The sequence below is a fragment of the Dendropsophus ebraccatus genome, chromosome 4 (genome assembly GCF_027789765.1).
Source record: "Dendropsophus ebraccatus isolate aDenEbr1 chromosome 4, aDenEbr1.pat, whole genome shotgun sequence".
Lineage (NCBI taxonomy): Eukaryota > Metazoa > Chordata > Amphibia > Anura > Hylidae > Dendropsophus > Dendropsophus ebraccatus.
Window position 1 is genome coordinate 11838820 of NC_091457.1, and position 23840 is coordinate 11862659.

The 23840-nt window shown below is 45.9% G+C and overlaps 2 protein-coding genes across 3 annotated transcripts in view; one reads left to right on the forward strand and one right to left on the reverse strand.

Moving 5' to 3' along the window:
- EXT2 (exostosin glycosyltransferase 2) overlaps positions 1 to 5007 on the forward strand; it is a 44730-nt gene extending 39723 nt beyond the window's left edge. For both annotated transcript variants that reach the window (XM_069965147.1, XM_069965148.1), the window contains exon 14: positions 4551 to 5007. In XM_069965147.1, the coding sequence (XP_069821248.1) occupies positions 4551 to 4689 (139 nt within the window). In that variant the 3' untranslated portion in view covers positions 4690 to 5007. The remainder of the gene's footprint in view (positions 1 to 4550) is intronic.
- A 7593-nt stretch (positions 5008 to 12600) lies between these two features.
- ALX4 (ALX homeobox 4) overlaps positions 12601 to 23840 on the reverse strand; it is a 74222-nt gene continuing 62982 nt past the window's right edge. Inside the window, exons 3-4 of the mRNA XM_069965151.1 lie at positions 21935 to 22063; positions 12601 to 14188 (exon numbers count right to left, since the gene is read on the reverse strand). Of these exons, the coding sequence (XP_069821252.1) occupies positions 13865 to 14188; positions 21935 to 22063 (453 nt within the window). The 3' untranslated portion in view covers positions 12601 to 13864. The remainder of the gene's footprint in view (positions 14189 to 21934; positions 22064 to 23840) is intronic.

Sequence of the window (23840 nt, forward strand, 5' to 3'; positions counted from 1 at the left end):
GGGATGAGTTATGGAGGACCTCATCTCCGGCCATATGTCTGCGCCTCCACCATCCCGGCCTTATCTAGAGCCCGGAGTTGAGGGCTGATCGCTCTCCTGATGTTCTGTCAGGCACACAGCTTTAGGAATGGCAGGAATTTGGGGAGGATAGGAAGACACAGAGGAGGGGATGATAGTACTTGTATCCCCTATGCCGCTTTCTTGCTGTCCGGTTTAACCCCTTACTTGCTTGGAAAGCAGATAAACTTCTTTTTTGTATAGAAACTCTAGAAAAGCAGAATCCGGAAAAGTTGGGTGACCCTATTGGATCGGTAATGGCCAAAGTCTGTATACTGTGACTTCAGAGCAGAGGTCATTCTCCTCTATACACCCCCCTGGTTCGCTCCATGTCTTAGTGATCAGGGTCCGGCCTTGGGATCTGTATACGTGGGGAACATTCCTGTTGTCAGGACAGGCACGGCAGACATGAGGGTTACGGCGGGGGGCACATATGAGGAGCAGCGAGCGTGCGTGACAGCAGGTTTATGGCGCGGTCCCCGGTTGGCTTTTGCACATTCTTGCAGTCGGCATGTTGGCTGCAGTTGTGTCAGACCTGTAGACTTATGATTCTTCGCTCTCCACGTGTGTGAAGCAAGATGGATCCCCTGCAGGTAGGAACACATCAATGTCCAGCAGGGGAGCCAGAGAATGGGGAGAGGGGCCGCTGGCCTCAATATCTCACATTTCTATACGCCGGATCATTGTCGGCAGAGTCCTGCTTTGTAGCTGTTGTGAGGCTGTAACTCTCAGCTTAAGTACTTTATGGCTCTCCAGCTGTTGGTACTACAACTTCCAGCATGCCCTGACAATTTATGGCCTTCATATCCTACACCATAGTAACACGACGATTATACTACAACTCCCAGTATACCCTTATAGCCATCAGCCTTCTCTCCCTATATCATTAGCCTGTTCCTTGTAGCTCCACAGCAGTTGACACTACAACTCCCAGCATGCCTTGACAACCATTAGCCTTCCCCCTTATCATTGGCCTGCACCTTGTGGTTTGTCAGCTGATACTACAACTCCCAGCATGCCTTTATAGCTGCTAGCTTCCCCCCCCCAATGTTATTAGAATGTACCTTGTATCTCTCCAACTGTTGACACTACAACTCCCAGTATACCCTTATAGCCATCATCCCTCCCTATATTTTTCGCCTGTTCCTTGTAGCTCCCCAGCAGTTGACACTACAACTTCCATCATGCCCTTACACCCATCATCCTTCCCTTTCCTCTTCCATTAGCCTTCACCTTGCGGCTCTCCAGCTGATGACACTACAACTCCCATCATGCCCTGACAGCCATCATCCCTCCCTCCCTATATTTTTACCCTGTTCCTTGTATCTGTCTAGCTGATGACACTACAATTCCCAGCATGCCCTTACACCTACCATCCTTCCCTCCCTATCCTATTAGCCTTCGCCTTGCGGCTCTCTAGCTCTCAGTATTATAACCCCCAGCATGCTGACTTGTAGCGGCCATGTTGGGGGTTGTGCTGTGAGCCGGGGAGGTTACAGGTGACCGGGGGTCCGGACTCTTCTAGCTGTTGGCTTGGTCTGTGCTGCCATGAGGAGTCTGCCAGGCTGCAGCTCTGCTTGTGCTGTGCCAGGGTGCTAGTTCTGGCACTTTCTGTCTGTGCTGGACACAACTCCCATCAGCCTCTCGCCTGTTCCTGGAAATGTTCTTGCCCTGTGGCCATTGATATTATAAAATTGCTGACTTCAGCGCCGTGTACAGCAGCGTGGAGCCATTTGTTCTATACACTGCCATCCCATTGCTGTCAGACCTGCGAAGATGGCGCCTCTGCAGAATGGTGGCAGCATGACTGTTTCCAGAACCCATCGCACAACACTGAGGACACTATGACCACAGCGCCACTGCCCCCGTAACCTGCCGGTGTCAGGAGATCCCTGCCCCCGTAACCTGCCGGTGTCGGGAGATCCCTGCCCCCGTAACCTGCCGGTGTCGGGAGATCCCTGCCCCCGTAACCTGCCGGTGTCAGGAGATCCCTGCCCTCGTAACCTGCCGGTGTCAGGAGATCCCTGCCCCCGTAACCTGCCGGTGTCAGGAGATCCCTGCCCCCGTAACCTGCCGGAGTCAGGAGATCCCTGCCCCCGTAACCTGCCGGTGTCGGGAGATCCCTGCCCCCGTAACCTGCCGGTGTCGGGAGATCCCTGCCCCCGTAACCTGCCGGTGTCGGGAGATCCCTGCCCCCGTAACCTGCCGGTGTCGGGAGATCCCTGCCCCCGTAACCTGCCGGTGTCGGGAGATCCCTGCCCCCGTAACCTGCCGGTGTCGGGAGATCCCTGCCCCCGTAACCTGCCGGTGTCGGGAGATCCCTGCCCCCGTAACCTGCCGGTGTCGGGAGATCCCTGCCCCCGTAACCTGCCGGTGTCGGGAGATCCCTGCCCCCGTAACCTGCCGGTGTCGGGAGATCCCTGCCCCCGTAACCTGCCGGTGTCGGGAGATCCCTGCCCCCGTAACCTGCCGGTGTCGGGAGATCCCTGCCCCCGTAACCTGCCGGTGTCGGGAGATCCCTGCCCCCGTAACCTGCCGGTGTCGGGAGATCCCTGCCCCCGTAACCTGCCGGTGTCGGGAGATCCCTGCCCCCGTAACCTGCCGGTGTCGGGAGATCCCTGCCCCCGTAACCTGCCGGTGTCGGGAGATCCCTGCCCCCGTAACCTGCCGGTGTCGGGAGATCCCTGCCCCCGTAACCTGCCGGTGTCGGGAGATCCCTGCCCCCGTAACCTGCCGGTGTCGGGAGATCCCTGCCCCCGTAACCTGCCGGTGTCGGGAGATCCCTGCCCCCGTAACCTGCCGGTGTCGGGAGATCCCTGCCCCCGTAACCTGCCGGTGTCGGGAGATCCCTGCCCCCGTAACCTGCCGGTGTCGGGAGATCCCTGCCCCCGTAACCTGCCGGAGTCGGGAGATCCCTGCCCCCGTAACCTGCCGGTGTCGGGAGATCCCTGCCCCCGTAACCTGCCGGTGTCGGGAGATCCCTGCCCCCGTAACCTGCCGGTGTCGGGAGATCCCTGCCCCCGTAACCTGCCGGTGTCGGGAGATCACCGCCCCCGTAACCTGCCGGTGTCGGGAGATCACCGCCCCCGTAACCTGCCGGTGTCGGGAGATCACCGCCCCCGTAACCTGCCGGTGTCGGGAGATCACCGCCCCCGTAACCTGCCGGTGTCGGGAGATCACCGCCCCCGTAACCTGCCGGTGTCGGGAGATCACCGCCCCCGTAACCTGCCGGTGTCAGGAGATCACCGCCCCCGTAACCTGCCGGTGTCAGGAGATCCCTGCCCCCGTAACCTGCCGGTGTCAGGAGATCCCTGCCCCCGTAACCTGCCGGTGTCAGGAGATCACTGCCCCCGTAACCTGACGGTGTCAGGAGATCCCTGCCCCCGTAACCTGCCGGTGTCAGGAGATCACTGCACCATGTTCCTGCGGACCCACAACACACACAGGGGTCAGCACAAGTGTAGATGTGAGGGGTCCGTGTGCCGGAGGAGGAGGAGCAGGAGACAGCAGGTAAAGTCCTGTTCTCCAGAATAGCTAATTACTCCAGAACTATAGCATTACTGCAGTACCATCTATTACTCTAGAACCATTCTGTTACTGCAGTACTATCTATTACCCTAGAACCACTCCATTTCTGCCATACTACCCATTACTCTAGAACCATTCCATTACTGCAGTACCATTTATTACTCTAGAACCATTCTGTTACTGCAGTACTATCAATTATTGCCAATAAATGGCGGCCATCCACTCAATTACAACATTATGTGGACAGAGCCTTTCTGTGTTTTCAATCCACTCCTGGTTTTGGTTGCAATATGAGGACCACAATACTGACTGAAATATACGTAGTGTGAACGCAGCCTCACTCTAGAACCATTCCATTACTGCAGTACTATCAATTACTCTAGAACCACTCAATTTCTGCCAAACTACCCATTACTCTAGAACAGCTCCATTACTGCAGTGCCATCTATTACTCTAGAACAGCTCCATTACTGGAGATTTTTCTTTTTATAGAAATTACAAATCTATATAACTGTCTGAACATTTTCACCAGAGTACCCCTTTAATCTATTACCATCCATTACCCTAGAATTGCCCAAGTACTGCCTCGTTACTCCAGAATCGCCCCATTTCTTTAGAATTGCGAAAATGTCCTCAGAAACTGCTATTGATCCAAAACCACCCCCATTACTCCAGAGAGTTGTATGGAGGAGTATTCTCTTCTTTCAATGTGATTCTATGATACACTGCGGCAGGGGTAGGGTACCTTAGCTCTCCAACTGTTGCAAAACTACAACTCCCATCATGCCTGGACAGCCAAAGCTTTAGCTTTGGCTGTCCAGGCATGATGGGAGTTGTAGTTTTGCAACAGCTGGAGAGCTAAGGTACCCTACCCCTGCGCTAGGATAGTCCATCCCTCTATGATTGCCGGAGGTCCCCCTTAGGACGCCCCTTATTAACCCTTTCTTCTCTTTCCCCTCCTATAGGTCAGAGTGCATCAACAAATTTGCCACTGTATTTGGCACCATGCCCCTAAAGGTGGTGGAACACCGGGCCGACCCCGTACTCTACAAGGACGACTTCCCCGAGAAGCTGAAAAGTTTCCCCAACATCGGCAGCCTTTAACCAACCTTTCTGAACGCTATGATGTCATCACTCTGACTCCGCCCCCGCCCCTCCTGAGACGCATTTCAGGCTCATTGCTCTATTCATGGAGCTGACTCTAAAATACCATGGCGCCAGTTTTTGGCGACCACCACAAGGAGCCGAACTATAGAGACTGTTACTGCAGCAGAGACTATATGGGAAGGCCGCCTGCTCGGGTCACCTCATTTCAGCTCTATTTGGAATTGGCGTCTCTTACAATAGAAGACTGCAGGAAATGTTCTGTGTTCATTGTGTATTATGTGATTTTTTTTTTTTTTTTTTTTTTTTTAATTATTTCCCCCCCCCCCCCCCTCCCTCTAGTCACAGCCAAAGCTGCAATACGCCTGCTGGAAACAGAGATCTGTCTCCCCTCAGATGTGACCGATCTTCCTCTGAGCTCCCACAATGCACTGTTCTCTGGTGACAAGACCCCAGCAGACTTTTGAAGGCAGCTTCGGCCGTGACTGGAGACGACACATTGTACCGTGACAAACAATCCACGCAAGGTAAGAAAAGCAAAGTATTGGCCGAGCGGCTTAGTGTTGTAGATGGATATACACTGCGGAAATGTTGTGGGTGTTTTTTTTTGTTTTTTTCTTTTAAGTCATTTTTATCTGCAATATTTTTGTATTCTCGATGAGATTTTATGGTTTACAGATCATCTGCACGACTACAGATCTGCTAAGTTTTTAATATATTTTATTGTTTAATAATATTAATAATGATCTTGCGGTATTACTGGATGTCACCGTTCACTTGTCGAGTCATTGGCCTGATCCTGAGTTCCATCCTGTATAATACTCCAGAGCTGCACTCACTATTCTGCTGGTGGGGTCACTGTGTACATTCATTAGTGATCCTGTACTGATCCTGAGTTACGTCCTGTATTATACTCCAGAGCTGCACTCACTATTCCGCTGGTGGGGTCACTATGTACATACATTACATTACTGATCCTGTGTTACGTCCTGTATTATACTCCAGAGCTGCACTCACTATTCTGCTGGTGGGGTCACTGTGTACATACATTACATTACTGATCCTGAGTTACATCCGGTATAATACTCCAGAGCTGCACTCACTATTCTGCTGGTGGGGTCACTGTGTACATACATTACATTACTGATCCTGAGTTACATCCTGTATTATACTCCAGAGCTGCACTCATTATTCAGCTGGTGGGGTCACTGTGTACATACATTAGTGATCCTGAGTTACGTCCTGTATTATACTCCAGAGCTGCACTCCTTATTCAGCTGGTGGGGTCAATATGTACATACATTACTGATCCTGAGTTACATCCTGTATTATACTGCAGAGCTGCACTCACTGTTCTGCTGGTGGGGTCACTGTGTACTTACATTACTGATCCTGAGTTACATCCTGTATTATACTCCAGAGCTGCACTCACTATTCTGCTGGTGGGGTCACTGTGTACATATATTAGGATCGCTTTGTCACTGTCTGGACTGGATACAATTGAAACAAACCCTCTGCTGTGCGGTCTCTTAGTTTATGATGACTGTACACTGACTGTAATGTGCAGTATGTGCTCTGTCCTGGCGGGGGCGCTATAGGGAATGGCTAGTTGTGTAATTCCCCACTCATTGCTTTTTTTTTTTCCCCCTGTTCCACAGTAACTCATGTCAGATGTGAACCGCTGAACGTTGTGCGTGTCATTCCCTTCATCTCTCCTTTGAAATTCCTCCGGCTGCTCCTTCCAGAAGGGGATATATAGTTTCGGGGGCTTCACCTTTCCTCCGGCGTGTCCCACCTTTGCCTGTTCCTAATCTGCGGCCCCCGCTCTCCATTGTGCACCCTGTCAGCAGCTCGGGGTGTCTGTGGCTCCATCCATTACTGGTTTGTCACAGGCCTGGCGGGCGCGGGGGCCGGCGCGGCCGATCACTGCCCTGCAGATTTCGTGAAGAAATTCATCAAAGGTCCATAAACCTCAGCGCCGCGCACATCCGGCCTCACAGCTTGGGAATCATAACTAAAACCAAACGCCTTGTTCCCGACCATAAAATCCGTTTACTTAGTGCGGCTTTTACAGCTACTTCCATTTCCAGTGGTTTGGAGTGGTTACTAATGCATTAAAGGTGCTGAGGTAGCAGAGGCGAGTTTGTCGTTTGGCGCAGGCCGCGCTCCTGTCACTATGGCTTGTCTATGCTTTCTCATTCTAAGGGCCCTATTACACGGGACGATTATCGTGCGAAAAATCGTTATATCTTTCGCATTTAAACGATAATCGTTCTGTGTAATTGCAGGCAACGATCGAAAAATTGTCCGTATGCCGTTGACCGTTGATTTAGATTTGAACCTAAAATTATCGTTAGTCATTCGCTGTAATTCCACGTTCGTTCGCTGTATTTCCGCATTTGGTCACTAATCGTTCAGTGTAATTGCACATTGTCCATTGTTTTGCTGGGATCAGAAGGAGTAAATGATCATAGTGACGACCGCAATAACGACCATCGTTCTGTGTAATATGGTCAACGATTTCAGCTTAACGATAAACAATCTTGTTTGCAATCGTTTATCGTTAGTCGTTAATTGGACTAAAACCTGCTACATGCACATGGGACTGACCTGATTCAGAACAACCTAAAGGAGCAATAGCCTCCTATAAGCATTCATGTCACATGACCTCTTCCAGAAGCCCCGCCTTCTTAGAGCCAGAGAATATTTTCACATTTTTCGCTTCCTTTTCAACCTTAAAGGGGTTCTCCGACAGAAAAAAAATTATTTAACATTAACTGCAGTCAGTTATATAAATTTATTTACTTCTACTTATAAGTCTTCCAGTACTTATCAGCTGCTGTATGTCCTGCAGGAAGTGGTGTATTCTCTCCAGTGTGACACAGTGCTCTCTGCTGCCACCTCTGTCCATGAGCAGTAGTAAATCCCCATAGAAAACCTCTTCTTCTCTGGACAGTTCTTGACATAGACAGAGGTGGCAGCAGACAGGAGGCAGAGGAGTCTGGCCACATAATTCTCCCCTCTCTGTATTCATGTATATGGGGGGGGGGGAGGGATCGGGAAAGATGCTAGCTATTATATGTGTAGAGTTACCTTTAAAGGGGTTATCCAGCGAAAATCTTTTTCTATAGGGATTTGCTGCTGCTCTGAACAGTTCCTGACATGGACAGAGGTGGCAGCAGAGAGCACTGTGTCAGACTGGAAATAATACACCACTTCCTGCAGGACATACAGCAGCTGATAAGTACTGGAAGATTGGAAATTTTTAAATAGAAGTTAATTACAAATTTATTTATATATATATATATATATATATATATATATATATATATATATATATATATATAAAAATTTTATGTATATAAATATAAAAGTTAAGATATGAGGATGACTCTGGAACTTCTGTTTAAGGGTCTCAGGATTCTGAACGAGTAAGGAGTCTCTTTGAGAAGACCACCAGCTAGGTTAGGGAGAATAACTGGCCGGCAAATGGACACTCCAGACAAATATTATATACTATGTTCTTGCTAGTACAGTTCCTTGGGGGTGGAGCCTAAGAAGGATTCAAAGAAGCCATAAAGAGAAATGCTGCGTCATGCTCCACCCCTGAGGAGCTACAATAGACAGAACAGTATATAAGTTGTGAATATTTTCCTTAAAGGGGGTTTTAAGTATATCTGTGAAGTGTCCTGGACCTTGTGGTGTCCAGATAAATCATAGCTGTATCCCATACAGTTGTAGCTTTCAGACGTAAGTTGGAGACCACTTCCTTAGAGGCAAAGACACAGTGCGAGTTTTTTTTTTTCGGATCCTCCATTTTTAATGGGTCATTGGCATAATACATAGAGATGGCCATGAAGCCTATATACAACTCACTTTATTAATATCTTAATGTTACAATGTGTTCATCCCAGTCTTGTTAGGCAAAAGCAAAAAAAAAAAATAAAATAGTTACACAAGCAAAAACTTTATACTGAAGAACAGAAAATGACACCTGGGGTGGGGGGTTGTCCCCTCAGTCACTCAGCCAGCCCTCACTCACCCTTAACTTCCTTGCTTCTTTGAAGTGAGGACCTGCTTTTCAGAATCAGTAGTATTTAAAGGGGCAACTCCCAGCTAGAGCTCTGACATTTTTTGCTTGTCGACAACACTTCTGTAGTCAGACCCGCCCCTTCGCTTACTGTAAAGGACCCTTCAGTCATCTTGATCCAGCCCTACAAGCCCATGTAGCAGCTTGCATGCATCTTTTTCCTCGTCCATAAGTGCGTCATGGATTAAAGGACTGGCAATGGCTGCAAACCTCGCAAATTTTTAAATATTGTATCCTGACCATTTGCCCCTCCCCTTTCTTACATTTCTGGCGAGCAGATGCCAATGGGCCTTATTTCTGGCAGCCTTGCTATTGCTCTCTGTCATCACTCACCCTCACTAGTTGCAGGAAGTTACTGTGCATATGAAAAACAATATTTTTTTTCACCAAGAGCAAAGGTATTTATCTTAAAGGGGATGTCTATCACAATTTTATCCTTTCCATAAATTTAAAGGTGACACATCACAGTATTATATTATTATTATTATTATTTTATTATTTTGTTTTTATTGGGACTTTTTTTATCCTACAGTAAATTATATTATAAAACTTTTCTTGTAGATTGTAATGAGGTCTCTGCGGGATGTTGTATTAAAAAGCTATTTGTTTACTTTTTAACTAAAGAAGTGGGGGCGCTATTGCATTGGAGTCTATAAGAATTAGTTGCTGCCTGCAGTGGTGAAAAACGGTACTGCAGTTTTGGATAATATTTGTCACCAGTATATATAAGAAGCGTTATATAATTTTTTTTTTCTTTTTAATAACTCTTCTCCTGCTTCTTATATATACTGGTGACAAATATTATCCAAAGCTGCAGTACCGTTTTTCACCACTGCAGGCAGCAACTACTTCTTATAGACTCTAATGCAATAGCGCCCCACTTCTTTAGTTGAAAAAAAAACCTTTAATACAACATTCAGCAGAGACATCATTATAATCTACAAGAAAAGTTATTGTGGGGTAAAAAAAAAAATAATTTCTTACACCACCCTGGCTCTGTCCATGCCTGGGATATGGCGGCTGCTTGTACAATGTCCACTTGTTTGTGCCGTGTGTGACTTTTCAGTTGTTTACTGGATAAAGTGCGCGACTTTGTATTATTCCATTGCAACTAACAGATCTTCCGTCTTTCCTGGAAAAACGAAAAAGCTTTTCTGTGCGAGCGCCCAGCGCCATAAATCTCCGTTTACTGCGTCACCGTCTATTTCTGACCTGTCAGTAGGAATGTCTCGAAAAAACCTCAGCTGACCCAGGAGACAACGAGTGTCACCGCGCTGCACTAAGACGAAATTTACAGGCTGACTTCTATCTGTTTGCACTGAAACAAGGAGAACAGAAATGGTTTGTCTGGAGGGTTTCCAAATCGCTGGAAACACAAGAGAACCTTTAATGCGAAGGCCGACGTGAACACCTAATCCGGGGGAAATGGGGGGAACCTCCCTATTAGTAGAGTCAGAGGAGATGGAGACCTAAAGGACCCTATAGAGCGCTGAGGACGATGATGGAGGGAAGGCTTTTCTCTATGCACAGTAGACTTCCTGTCCAGTTATCGGATGTTGTGTCTTCTGCCAAGAAGAACCATGGTTGGAATATCTAAAGGGGTTGTCAAGGATAAGAAAAACAGCCCCACGCTTGTCCTCAGTTTGGGTGTGGTATTGCAGCTCAGAATTGTAATACCACACACAACCTTGGGACAGAGGTGGTTCTGTTTTTGCATGTTTTTTCTAACGCTCGATAACTCCTTTATATACAGTGATATGCAAAGATCTTCTCTGGTGGAACCAATCTCTCTTGGCAGTGCTCTTGCCCAACCTTCCCAGGACATCAGAAATGCAGAACCAGAAGTGGCCACAGGAGGCAGCACAACCCTTCTCTTAAATTCCTTGCCACGTCACTTTACCAGCTGGGTTGTCCAGGCTTAAAAAAAATGGCTGCTATCTCCCAGAAACAGCGCCACTCCTTTCCTCATTTTGGGTGGGGTATTGCAGCTCACTTCCATTGAAGTAAAAAGAGCCTCATTGTAATGCCGCACACGACCTGAAGACAGGTGCTTTCTTACCTTGTTTCTATGATATTAGGAGTTTAATCTCAATGCTAATAAGTCGTTTTGGTGCACCGGGGAGCAGGACTGCTACTATCCAGTGCACCAATCTGTCCTGGCCGGCCATCCCGCTCTGCTGCTATTCATTAGATGGTGCTTGCCAGTGGCGGAGCGGTGCAGTGGGGGCAGTAGCCTCACCCCCGGTACACCAAAATGCATTGGTATTAAAGGAGAAGTCCGACCATTTTTAAAATCTGGCAGCCGGTGGAGAGAATTTGATAACCAGTAGGAACTTACCTCTCCCCGTGTCCGTGGTGAGTGGCGGGATCGGCCTCGGGACTCCCCCTGAAAAACATTTTCCTCCAAGTTGGGATGGCGTCATGACTCGGGGTGGGGGGGAATGCATGTCCCAACTGATGGACTGCCTGCTCAGCCAATCGGTGACTGAAGCAGCCACCCCAGTCACTGACAGGCTGAGCGGCCAGTCCATCATCGGTGTCTGGAGCCCGACAGGGGTCCCGCAGCCAGTCCTGCTGCTCACCACGTGAACGGGGAGAGGTAAGTTCCTACTAGTTATCAAATTGCCCCTGCCAGATTTAAAAATTGGCCAGACTTCTCCTTTAAACTCCTAATACCTTCATCCTCAGCACCCTGGAACTCTAACCTGGTAATAGTTTCCCTTTAAAGGGGCATTCCATCAACCCAGTCTCCTTTGTTTTAGGATGCAAGTAAACCACCTACCCAAGTGGGAACAATTTTACCCATTACCCAGCTCCCTAGGTGCCATGAGCTGGAAGTGCTGCACCTTTTCCTTTTGCCAACTGGTACACAGAATTCAGGGCTACAAGTGTCATGTGACCCTTCTAGAGATAGCTGTGACAAGCTCTTTTGTGGACATGTTGATAGCCATTACTTAGGAAATAAAAGCCCATAGTCATGAAGGCAAAGCAATAAGGGGTCAGGGGTCACTGTGTTCTCAGAAAAGCTTGCAACTAAATCCTATTCAGTTAGGCATTACAGCAGCGGTCTGCAACGGGTGACTTGTCGGTGGTTGGGGAACTACAACTCCCAGCGGCTGTCAGGACATGCTGGAAGTTGTAGTTCCCCAGCCAGCTGCCCATTGAGACCCCTACTTTACAGAGTAATATTTATTTTTTCAGACAAAAAAAACGCTTCTATTAGTATTTACAAATAAATAGGCGAATGTTACAAGAAGGTAAAGAAACCGGATCCAGATGAGACCCAGGCACACGTGTGATCGTAGCCCCCCACATGGTTACAGTGCAGACCCTAAAATCTGAGAGCGCTGGAAGAGAAGCGCTCGCCATGTGTAACTCATATGTTCCCAGTTCTAAATGGCTGATTTGGCAGCCCCTGTTAGTGACGTCTATGGAGGGAAGCAGCAGGGAGCCCCTCGCAGAGCTGGAGTTGGCGACACACAAAGCAACATTGGCACATTCACCGAATATTCTCATGTGTGTGCAATAATCACAAGATGTGGGATCATTGGGGGGGAGGGGGTGCGAAAGGGGATGGGACCCTCCGGGGAGTCTTCTGGGGGCTACTCCAGACATTCATGAGACATAAAGCACCGTAAACCTTCCACAGTCGTCTCCATATGATCCGGTGACGCCTGATCTGGGCACAACCAATGGCATGGGTAGTATAGAGGCAAGTCATGTAACTACCATTGGGTCAAGGATAAAAGGGGCCCCAGCTTAAGTGATAGAAAACTACCGTAAGGGTCCCCTTGACTTTGATGGGAATATATATATATATATATATATATATATATATATATATATATATATATAATATACAGTATATATGTTTGCAACTTATTTAGGGCCCATGAATTTAGGGGCTCCAGTATAGACTGGCCCCTTCCAATAAACTTTGTTTAAGGACCCTGGGGTCACACCACTTTTGCTATAACAGGAGTCAAGTGCTGCACCCATCACATGTACTAGTTGCTCCTCGCATACAGGCAGTTATGGGCCCCTTCCATGGATAGCCCTAGGGGGGTCATGCCACCCTACATGTAACATGAAGCTAGAAGTCATGGCCCCTCCAATGGTACACCATTGCCGCCAAATGCATGTGCCCGTACAGACAGTTCTGGGGCCCATTCACTAAGGGGCCCAATTATAGGTTGAGCCTTCCCTTGGTCAGTTTACCCTCACTTTGGGGCCCCTCTTTAGACAGTCATTGTTAGAGGATAATTACATGGTTGCCACCAATAGAATATTCTCATAGAGGTTGTCACTGGTGGCCCATTTATTCAGGTTGGCCCTATTGCCCATTCTGTGTTGGGTAGAATTGCACTAAAGGTCTTTCCACCGTATATGTGACTATGTTGATGAGGAGCCTTGGGACCTTCTGTGTTTTCTAGACCAGCTGGGGCCCCCTTTACTCTCTAGGCCCCAGTTTAGAAATGGAGCCAACATTAAAGATGGTGGCATCTTCCATGGTTTACCGTAATGATGTGATGGTGTATGCTATAGAGGTGGCCACTATGGGCATATAGATATCCCCATGGGTAATGGCCCACCTCCATAGACGCTTCTAACAAGAGTCATCCCCCCTTTCATAGGATAGGGGAGCCCTGGACCAGGTTTAGGTTTTGGGGGACTCCTATGTCCCCTGCTTTTTAGGCTAAGAAATGCAGAAACAGGGGCTACAAGTAAAAAATAAACTCAGCAAAGCAATCCAATATCCAAAGGTTATAAAGGGGAAATCACCATAAGCTCCTCAGGACATTACATCACCCCTAGACACCAGAGAGCTCTGCCTGAACATCATGGCGGCCCAGGCAGAGTCCATGCTCCTCCCGCACCCTTGCTCCTGGGATTTAGGAGAAGCCATTAGTGAAGCTTCGATGCTTTGCTAGGTAAAGTATCCCTGAATTGTATCGATCCCAGCTTTTCCTCTCATAGATGGTGAGCTTCAAGTCCATAGGAGGGTAAGATGGAGGCGTCCCCATGATACAGCGGGGGTGCGGGCCACGGGGCCGGCAGGAGTGTCATTGTCCACGGGCAGTGCTGTCATGTGGCCCACGACATAGCCGCACTGTGTTCTTTGGCTTTCATCCTGAGCGCCGCGATGCTGGAACTCTTACGGTCGGGTTCAGCGTTCAAGTCGTAACCGTTTATTCCAGGTGCCATCCCCGCGCTGCCGAAGAGGCCGCTCATGTGCGCCTGACCCACGTGGGAGCCGGGACCGGGAACGCTGAGGAACTCAGATACTCCCCCTGCGGAGTGCGGGTGACTGTGGGGGGACATGCAGGAGGAGACGGTGTCACATGGCACCACGCAGGCCGGGACCGGGGAGCCGCCATTGTTATTCCCAATCCAAGATGGGTTCTGGATCTGGAAGAAAGAGACAGATGGAGCCGGGATTAGGAATGCTGTTATATCCACCAACAATTCTATTCAAAATGACTGTTACAGTGTGTCAGTGGGCTTCATTCATGACTAAAATAATAGCGGTCCATAATGGCCCCCAACTCAACCCATTGACTTTTAAGGAGTTATTCAGGAATAGCAGCTTTGTTCCGTAGACAGCGCCACCCATGTCCTCGAGTTGTGTGCGGTATTGCAGCTTGGTTCCACCATATGGGGGACAGGGATGACGCTGTTTCTGGAAGAAAGTAGCTATGTTTTTACTGAATACAAGAAGCATAGGAACCTTCAGCCCTCCAGGTGATGCAAAACTACAATACCCATGCTGTCCGGGCATGATGGCAATTGTAGTTTTGCACATCTTGACGGCCGAAGGTTCCCCATTCCTGGTATACAACAACAACAGTCCCCTTATTGCCACATGGCTGCCATTTTGGTCTCCTTTAAAAAAATACATTGAGGTCCTGTTTTGGCAACCAATCACAGCTCAGCTTTCATTTCTCATATTCCTTTGGTAACGTAAAAGCTGACCTGTGATTGGTTGCTATGGGCAACCAGGTGACTTACTATAATACAGCTCGATGAATCACCCTGTATTATAGTAAGTCTCCTGGTTGCCCATAGTAACCAATCACAGCTCAGCTTTTATTTTTCATATTCCTTTGGTAACGTAAAAGCTGACCTGTGATTGGTTGCTATGGCCAAATAATAGGGTGATTGATTGAGCTGTATTATAGTAAGTCTCCTGGTCGCCCATAGTAACCAATCACAGCTCAGCTTTCATTTCTCACATTCCTTAGGTAAAATGAAAGCTGAGCTGTGATTGGATACTATGGGCGACCAGGAGACTTACTATAATACAACTCGATCGATCTCCCTATTTGTTGCCCATAGCAACCAATCCCAGCTCAGCTTTCATTTCTCATATTCCTTTGGTAAAATGAAAGCTGAGCTGTGATTGGTTGCTATGGGCAATACTATGAACCATACTATAAGACAGCGCCATTTTTATCCTCATATGTCTTTTATACAACTTCTTATACAGTAATTAAGAATTTTTCCCCCACATTGTCCGTGTGGCCGTGAACCCTCAAAAAAAATCTCCTAAAATGAACAGTGAGCGAAGGAAACGTCCCGCCCAGACTTAGAATGTAAATTTATGAGCGATTGTAATTCATCGTCTGCGTCCTCCGTAAGTGATGGAGTCCACATTCATCTTTATCTCCGGCTTTCAGAGCTGCCACAAAATATCTAAAAGCCAATAGACTTTTTTTTCGGTTCTTTTGATGGTAGAATGCATTAAGAACTGTAACTGGAAACCCCGCTTCCCCCGAAAAACCGCTTGCTTAAAATAAAACCTCATATGACCCGAAGGCACCTCTGCACCATGGCGGCTGATGCACTGTGTGACATGATGGAGGCTATAGAGCCATCCAGCAATATGCACTACAACACTGCTGTAATGGCAGCACATGATGGGAGTTGTAGTTGTACATTAGCTGGAGAAAGGATGGTGTGTATGACACCTTCATATACAACCTACATAGCAGAACCATAAATAACCTACGTAATAGTCTCATACACTGCCTCTATATTACTGCCATACAGAGCCTACATAGCAGACTTATACCGTGCCTCTATATTACTGCCATACAGAGCCTACATAGCAGAGTCATACCGTGCCTCTATATTACTGCCATACAGAGCCTACATAGCAGTCATACCGTGCCTCTATATTACTGCCATACAGAGCCCTACATAGTAGAGTCATACCGTGCCTCTATATTACTGCCATACAGAGCCTACATAGCAGACTTATACCATGCCTCTTTATTACTGCCATACAGAGCCTACATAGCAGAGTCATACCGTGCCTCTATATTACTGCCATACAGAGCCTACATAGCAGACTTATACCGTGCCTCTATATTACTGCCATACAGAGCCTACATAGCAGACTTATACCGTGCCTCTATATTACTGCCATACAGAGCCTACATAGCAGACTTATACCGTGCCTCTATATTACTGCCATACAGAGCCTACATAGCAGACTTATACCGTGCCTCTATATTACTGCCATACAGAGCCTACATAGCAGACTTATACCATGCCTCTTTATTACTGCCATACAGAGCCTACATAACAGTCATACCGTGCCTCTATATTACTGCCATACAGAGCCTACATAGCAGACTTATACCGTGCCTCTTTATTACTGCCATACAGAGCCTACATAGCAGAGTCATACCGTGCCTCTATATTACTGCCATACAGAGTCTACATAGCAGAGTCATACCGTGCCTCTATATTACTGCCATACAGAGCCTACATAGTAGAGTCATACCGTGCCTCTGTATTACTGCCATACAGAGCCTACATAGCAGACTTATACCGTGCCTCTATATTACTGCCATACAGAGCCTACATAGTAGAGTCATACCGTGCCTCTATATTACTGCCATACAGAGCCTACATAGCAGACTTATACCGTGCCTCTATATTACTGCCATACACAGCTACATAATAGTGTCACACAATGCCTTGATATTACTGCCATATAGAACCTACATAATAGTGTCATACACTGCTTTTATATGACTGCCATACAAAGCCTACATAATAGTGTCATACACTGCTTTTATATGACTGCCATACAGAGCCCACATAATAGCATCAAATAGTGCCTCAATATTACTGCCATGCAGAGCCAACATAATAGTGCTACACAGGGCCTCTATATTACTGCCATACAGAACCAACGTAATAGTGTCATACAGTAACTCCATATTACTTCCATACAGAGCCCACATAATAGCGTCAAACAGTGCAAGCATATTACTGCCATACAGAGCCTACATAATAGTGTAATATAGTGCCTCTATATTACTGCCATACAAAGCCAACATAATAGCGTCAAACAGTGCAAGCATATTACTGCCATACAGAACCTACATGATAGTGTAATATAGTGCCTCTATATTACTGCCATACAGAACCAACAAAATAGTGTCACTCAGTGCCTCCATATTACTGCCATACAGAGCCAACGTAATATTGTAATATAGTGCCTCTATATTACTGCCATACAGAACCAATGTATTAGCGTCATACAGTCCCTTCATATTACTGCCATAAAATGCCTCTATAATACCGTCATACAGAACCAACAAAATAGTGTCATACAGTGCCTTTATATTACTGCCATACAAAACCTAAATAATACTGCCAGTCAAGGTTTACTTATAGAAAAAAGTCGCCAGCACTCCTATGTCTATGTGCACACTGTGGGTTGCATGCTGCATGTGGCTCAAGTGCAAAACAGACCCTACATAATATCACCATAGAGAGCCTGAATATTAGTGTCTTAAAGGGGTTATCTGACGTATGTAAAAAGTCAGCAGTCAGAGAGGTTTAAAATAGCTAAGTATGCCGTACTTACCTCTCCTGATCCAGCTACGACACTCCATTATACCCTGATGCATTTGTTTACTGACCCCGATGATGCACTGTCCTGTCTCTACTAATGTCATCCCGATCCCACTGCAGCCTCAGTGATAAGGAACATCGTCAGTGGCACATGAAACATATAAAAAAGCATCAGGGCATAATGGAGTGTCCTAGCTGGACCAGGAGAGGTGAGTATGACAAAACCTCTAGCTGCTGACTTGTTACCAGACAACCCCTTTAATGAAGGCATACACAACTTACATGATAGTGCCATACAGTGTCAACATAGTAGTGGCATACATACTATATATGATAGTGCTGTACAAGGTTTACTTACTGGGGCTTTACAAAGTATATAGTGTCACAGCAGAACTGCTGAATATTACTATGGTATACAAAGCCTACAAAGAATTATAGCATAAAACCTGACATCATAATACCAAACAGAACTCGCATAATAATACCATACATGGTCTAAATAATAATGCTCTACAGAGCCAACATAATAACACCATATGACATGACATATCACCATCGCTGATACCATGTGACATATCATCACTATCACTGATACCATGTGACATATCATCACCAACACTGATACCATGTGACATATCATCACCAATACTAATACCATGTGACATATCATCACCAATACTAATACCATGTGACATATCATCACTAATACTAATACTATGTGACATATCATCACCAATACTAATACCATGTGACATATCATCACTAATACTAATACCATGTGACATATCATCACCAACACTAATACCATGTGACATATCACCAATACTAATACCATGTGACATATCATCACCAATACTAATACCATGTGACATATCATCACTAATACTAATACCATGTGACATATCATCACCAATACTAATACCATGTGACATATCATCACTATCACTGATACCATGTGACATATCATCACTATCACTGATACCATGTGACATATCATCACTATCACTGATACCATGTGACATATCATCACCAACACTGATCCCGTCACCATCAACACTGGTACAATGTATCACATCTTCACCAACACTCATAGCATGTATCATATTAAACGTGACATATCATCACCGACACTGATACCATGTTGCACATTATTATCAATCATGTTACACTGTATCAGTGGCTGTGATGCATTACATGTTGTCATCAAGAATATTGATACCACCTGACATATCATCAACAATACTGATACCATGTGACATATCACCAACACTGATGCCATGTGACGTATCAACAACACTGATACCATGTGACATATCACCAACACTGATGCCATGTGACGTATCAACAACACTGATACCATGTGACATATCATCAACAATACTGATACCATGTAACATATCACCAACACTGATGCCATGTGACATATCAACAACACTGATACCATGTAACACATCACCAACACTGATGCCATGTGACATATCACCAACACTGATACCATGTGACATATCATCACCAACACTGATGCCATGTGACATATCACCAACTATACTGATACCATGTAACATATCACCAACAGTACTGATACCATGTAACATCATCAACTATACTGATACCATGTAACATATCATCACCAATACTAATACTATGTGACATATATATTCACCAACACTGATGCCATGTAACATATAATCAACTATACTGATACCATGTAACATCACCAACTATACTGATACCACGTGACATATCACCAACAATACTGATACCACGTGACATATCACCAACACTGATACCACGTGACATATCATCAATAATACTGATATTATGTGACATAATACAAGTACCAATATCAGGAGCCATTTTTATGTATCCCTGCCCCTGGTATAAAGGTTCCTGACATTGTGATGATGATGATGATGATGGTTATTCTTGTTCTGACATTATCAGGTACTAGGATGCCCCCTATGTCCACTGAAGTCATGGTTCATATTTCATCCCCCCCACCTATCATCCCCAAGGAGTGAGGGCAGGGGAGTAATCTTGGAAGGAATGCAGCAGCAAAGCCTCCAGATGTGGCTGGGAGAGCCCAGATTCCAGCAGTCTCCCTGCAGGTCTCCTGCTCATCAACCATCTGACCTCTGCCTGCTGCAGCTCATTCCTCCTCTGCTGATGAAATGTACAATGACCAGGAAGCCAGGAGTGTCAGGGGCTGTCATGCTGCATCATCAGTCTCTGCTGGGACCCTCTACCTGCCAGCTGCACAGGGCAGGGGTCTGCAATAGTTATAGCACCAGTCCCAAACAATCCAACAATCTGCAGTCCCATGTAAATGCACAGATAGCATGCTGTGCCATATGACAAACATAGCTCTTCTGCATCATAAGATTGTGCCTGGCTCAGTGAGCAACTATTGAATGTGTGCAATGTGTTTACTGTATGCTGTACCTGGCTCAGTGGGTAAGTATTCTATTGTCGGTGTAGGCGGCACACATAGGTGTAACCTGAAAGTCTCCAGCCACAATGTAAAAACAGTATCAGTGTCCTCTACCGTATGTCAGGGAGGGCCTAGCTACCTGTGCACCCCCTATAGTTACACCCTAGAGCAGGGAACCTCTCCAGCTCTTACACAACTACAACTCCCATCATGCCCGGACAGCCAAAGCTTACACGGATTATTACACAGAATATTCTGGTTAGGCTGGGGTCACAGTATGTTTTTGCAAAAAACGGATGTATTTTGATCCGTTTTTCCATTGACTTCCATTATAAAAAAAAAAAGGGATCAAAAACACACCCAAATTTTGTGCACAAAAAAAAAAGGATGCATTTTCATTCTCTTTTTAATAATAGAAATCAATGGAAAAACAGATCAAAATGGATGCACACAAATACATCCGTTTCTCCGTCGTTCATCATGTTCTCAAATCGTCACTGGTCACTCGCTGAGAATTTGCAGATCTGCAGATTTACTCTAGTCTGTGAGGCCTTAAAGGGGTTATCCAGCGCTACAAAAACATGGCCACTTTCCCCCTACTGTTGTCTCCAGTTTGGGTGCAGGTTTTGAAACTCCGTTCCATAGAAGTAAATGGAGCTCAATTGCAAACCACACCTGAACTGGAGACAACAGTAGGGGAAAAGTGGCCATGTTTTTGTAGCGCTGGATAACCCCTTTAAGCCATCTTAAAGTGATTTTTTCTAATGATTTATCGCTTCGTTTAAACACTGATCAGCAAAAAAACCCAAATTGTTGCTTTAAAATCGTTAAACGATCAACTAAGCGATTTATTACCATAAGGGCCCGATTACACAAGATGATTATCGTGCAAATTATCGTTATATGGTTTGAATTAAAACAATCGTTCAGTGTAAATGCCAACAACCATCAAACGACCAACAAGAATTCATTCATTGTTTGTTTGGCGTCGACACCGAAATAATCGTTAATAATTGGTCCGTGTAATTCGCTATTACACGGAGTGATGTCCATAAGGCCGTCGCTATCGGCATTGTTTTCTTTCAGCACTTGACAACAATCAGCTGTGCATGTCGGTTGATCATTGCCTTTTAGCACTACCTATTACACCAAACGATTATCGGCCGTTACAGCCGATAATCGCTCAGTGTAATAGGGCCTTAAAGTGTCACTGTCGTGTGTTTTTTTTTTTTTTTTTTTTTGCAGAAATGAATAGTCCAGGCGATTTTAAGAAACTTTGTAGTTGGGTTTATTAGGCAAATATGCCATTATCTGCATTCAAAAAGACTTTCCCTAGGCCCCCCCCCCCCTCCCTTTTCTCTCTCATCCACTGCTCATCATCAGGAAATCTCGACTCTTTTACATCAGTCGAGCCCTGTGTAACCTATGGAGAGGAGAGGAGGGTGAGTAGTCACCAGCAGAGAGCAGAGAACAAAGGATTACACAGCGGGACCTGTGTGAAAGCCGGTATTCAGAGGTCAGTGCTAACTGTCAGAGGAGATAGCCCAGTGATGTAGCTGTAAATTAACTCTTTGTTGTCCTGTTTTGGTGCCTCATCTCCCTCCACCCCTCCCCTCTCCGTAGAAAACCATGAAGACGGGGGGAGAGCTTCAAATGGCTTTTTCATGCTAAAAATGCATTTTTCTGCTAATAAACCCAATTACAAAGTTTCTTAAAATCACCTGTACTGTTGATTTCTGCAAAAAAAAAAAAAATAATAATAATTTAAACGACAGGTACACTTTAAGACCAATATCAGTCCGGTTTTGGTTTGTATCTGGGGCGGTGGGTAGGTAGGGCGTGGAGCTGCTTACCTGGGCGTAGTTTTCTGCTCTGGTCAGTAGTGGCAGCTCGTAGGCTGAGGAGAAGTGAGTCCGCACCTGCTGCATTTGGCCGAATCTCTCCCGCTTCCTCCACTTTGCCCTTCGGTTCTGGAACCAAACCTAGAAAACGAGTAAAGGTCAGTAAGCTGCCGGCAAAGCCACCAAATATGTATTCCTTATCATAGAACCATCAGACCTCACGTATGTTCTACAAGAACAGATCTTTCAAATCATCTATTTCAGAAAGTTATATAGATTTGTAATTTACTTCTAATTAAAATTCTCAATACTTCCCATACATATCAGCTGCTGTATGTCCTGCAGTAAGTGGTGTTTTCTTTCCAGTCTGACACAGTGCTCTCTGCTGCCACCTCTGTCCATGTCAGGAACTGTCCAGAGCAGGAGAGGTTTTCTATGGGGATTTGTTATTACCCTGGACAGAGCACTGTGCCAGACCACTTCCTGCAGGACATACAGCAGCTGATGAGTACTGGAAGACTGGAATTTTTTTTTTTTATAAATCTTTATAACTTTCTGAAACCAGTTGATTTAAAGGAATTTTTTGCCAGATTACTCCTTTAATAATTTTCAAAACGTTTCATTATACGCTGATGTTTTACACCGCAATGGCGCGGCTGTGGGTGGGAGGAGCTAATGTTTAGCAGAGTTATGTTTATAGTTGTAGCAGATTGTTTGATGTGAGTGCATGAGGCGCCGTCCACCTCCTCGGGATTAGCGGGGAGCACACGTAGCCGCCATCTATCCTATACTCAGCATATTCCTGGTGATGGATGAGAACAATGTTTCAGAGCCCAGTGATAAATGGATCAGTGTTCTCACAGATGGCGGAGCTATAAGAGCTCTGCTACACGCTGCTGCCGTGGGGGCCCACTATCACCGCTATGGATCCCAGGGCAAAAAAAAAAGAGGCCATTCTTTTTAGCATTTAGTGACAACCACTATGGCTTCAGATGTGGCTGCCACCCAGCTTTCCCAGATGCCGGAATGACAATCCAGTGATGCAGTATTACATATGTGCTGGTTAAAAGAGTTACTGTCACTTTAAAAAAAACAAAAAACTTTTGGGGTCTGAGTATTTAGACCAGAGATGGGGAAGCTTCGGCCTTCCAGCTGTTGCAAAACTACAATTCCCATCATGCCTGGGCTGCCAAAGCCTTCGGCTTTGGCAGCCCAGGCATGATGGGAATTGTAGTTTTGCAACAGCTGGAAGGCAGAAGGTTCCCTATTCCTGATTTAGACCCTCACCGATCACTAGATCAAGCTGGGAGAAGCACAATCTAGATGACTCTATAGACTTAGGGCTCTATCACACCAACAGATTATCTGACAGATTTGTGAAGCCAAAGCCAGGAATGGATTTGAAAAGAGGACCTGTTCTCTGTTTATAGTCCATTCCTGGCTTTGGCTCAAAAAAATCTGTCACATAATCTGTTGTTGTAATACGGCCCTTAGGGTCCATTTACACAGAAAGATTATCTGACAGACTATCTGCCAAAGATTTGAAGCCAAAGCCAGAAACAGACTATAAACAGAGATCAGGTCATAAGGGAAAGACTGAGATTTTTCCGCTTTTCAAACCCATTCCTGGCTTTGGCTTCAAATCTTTGGCAGATAATCTGTCAGAATCTTTCTGTGTAAATGGACTCTGAGGTTGCGTTTACACAGAAAGATTTATCTGACAGATTTTGGAAGCCAAAGCCAGGAATGGATTTGAAAAGAGGATAGATCCCAGTCTTTCCTTTATGACCTGATCCCTGTTTATAGTCTGTTTCTTGTTTTGGCTTCAAAGATCTGTCAGATAAATCTGTCTGTGTAAACGCACCATGAAGGTGCGTTTACACGAAACGATAATTGGCCCGATCGATCGTTTCATAAT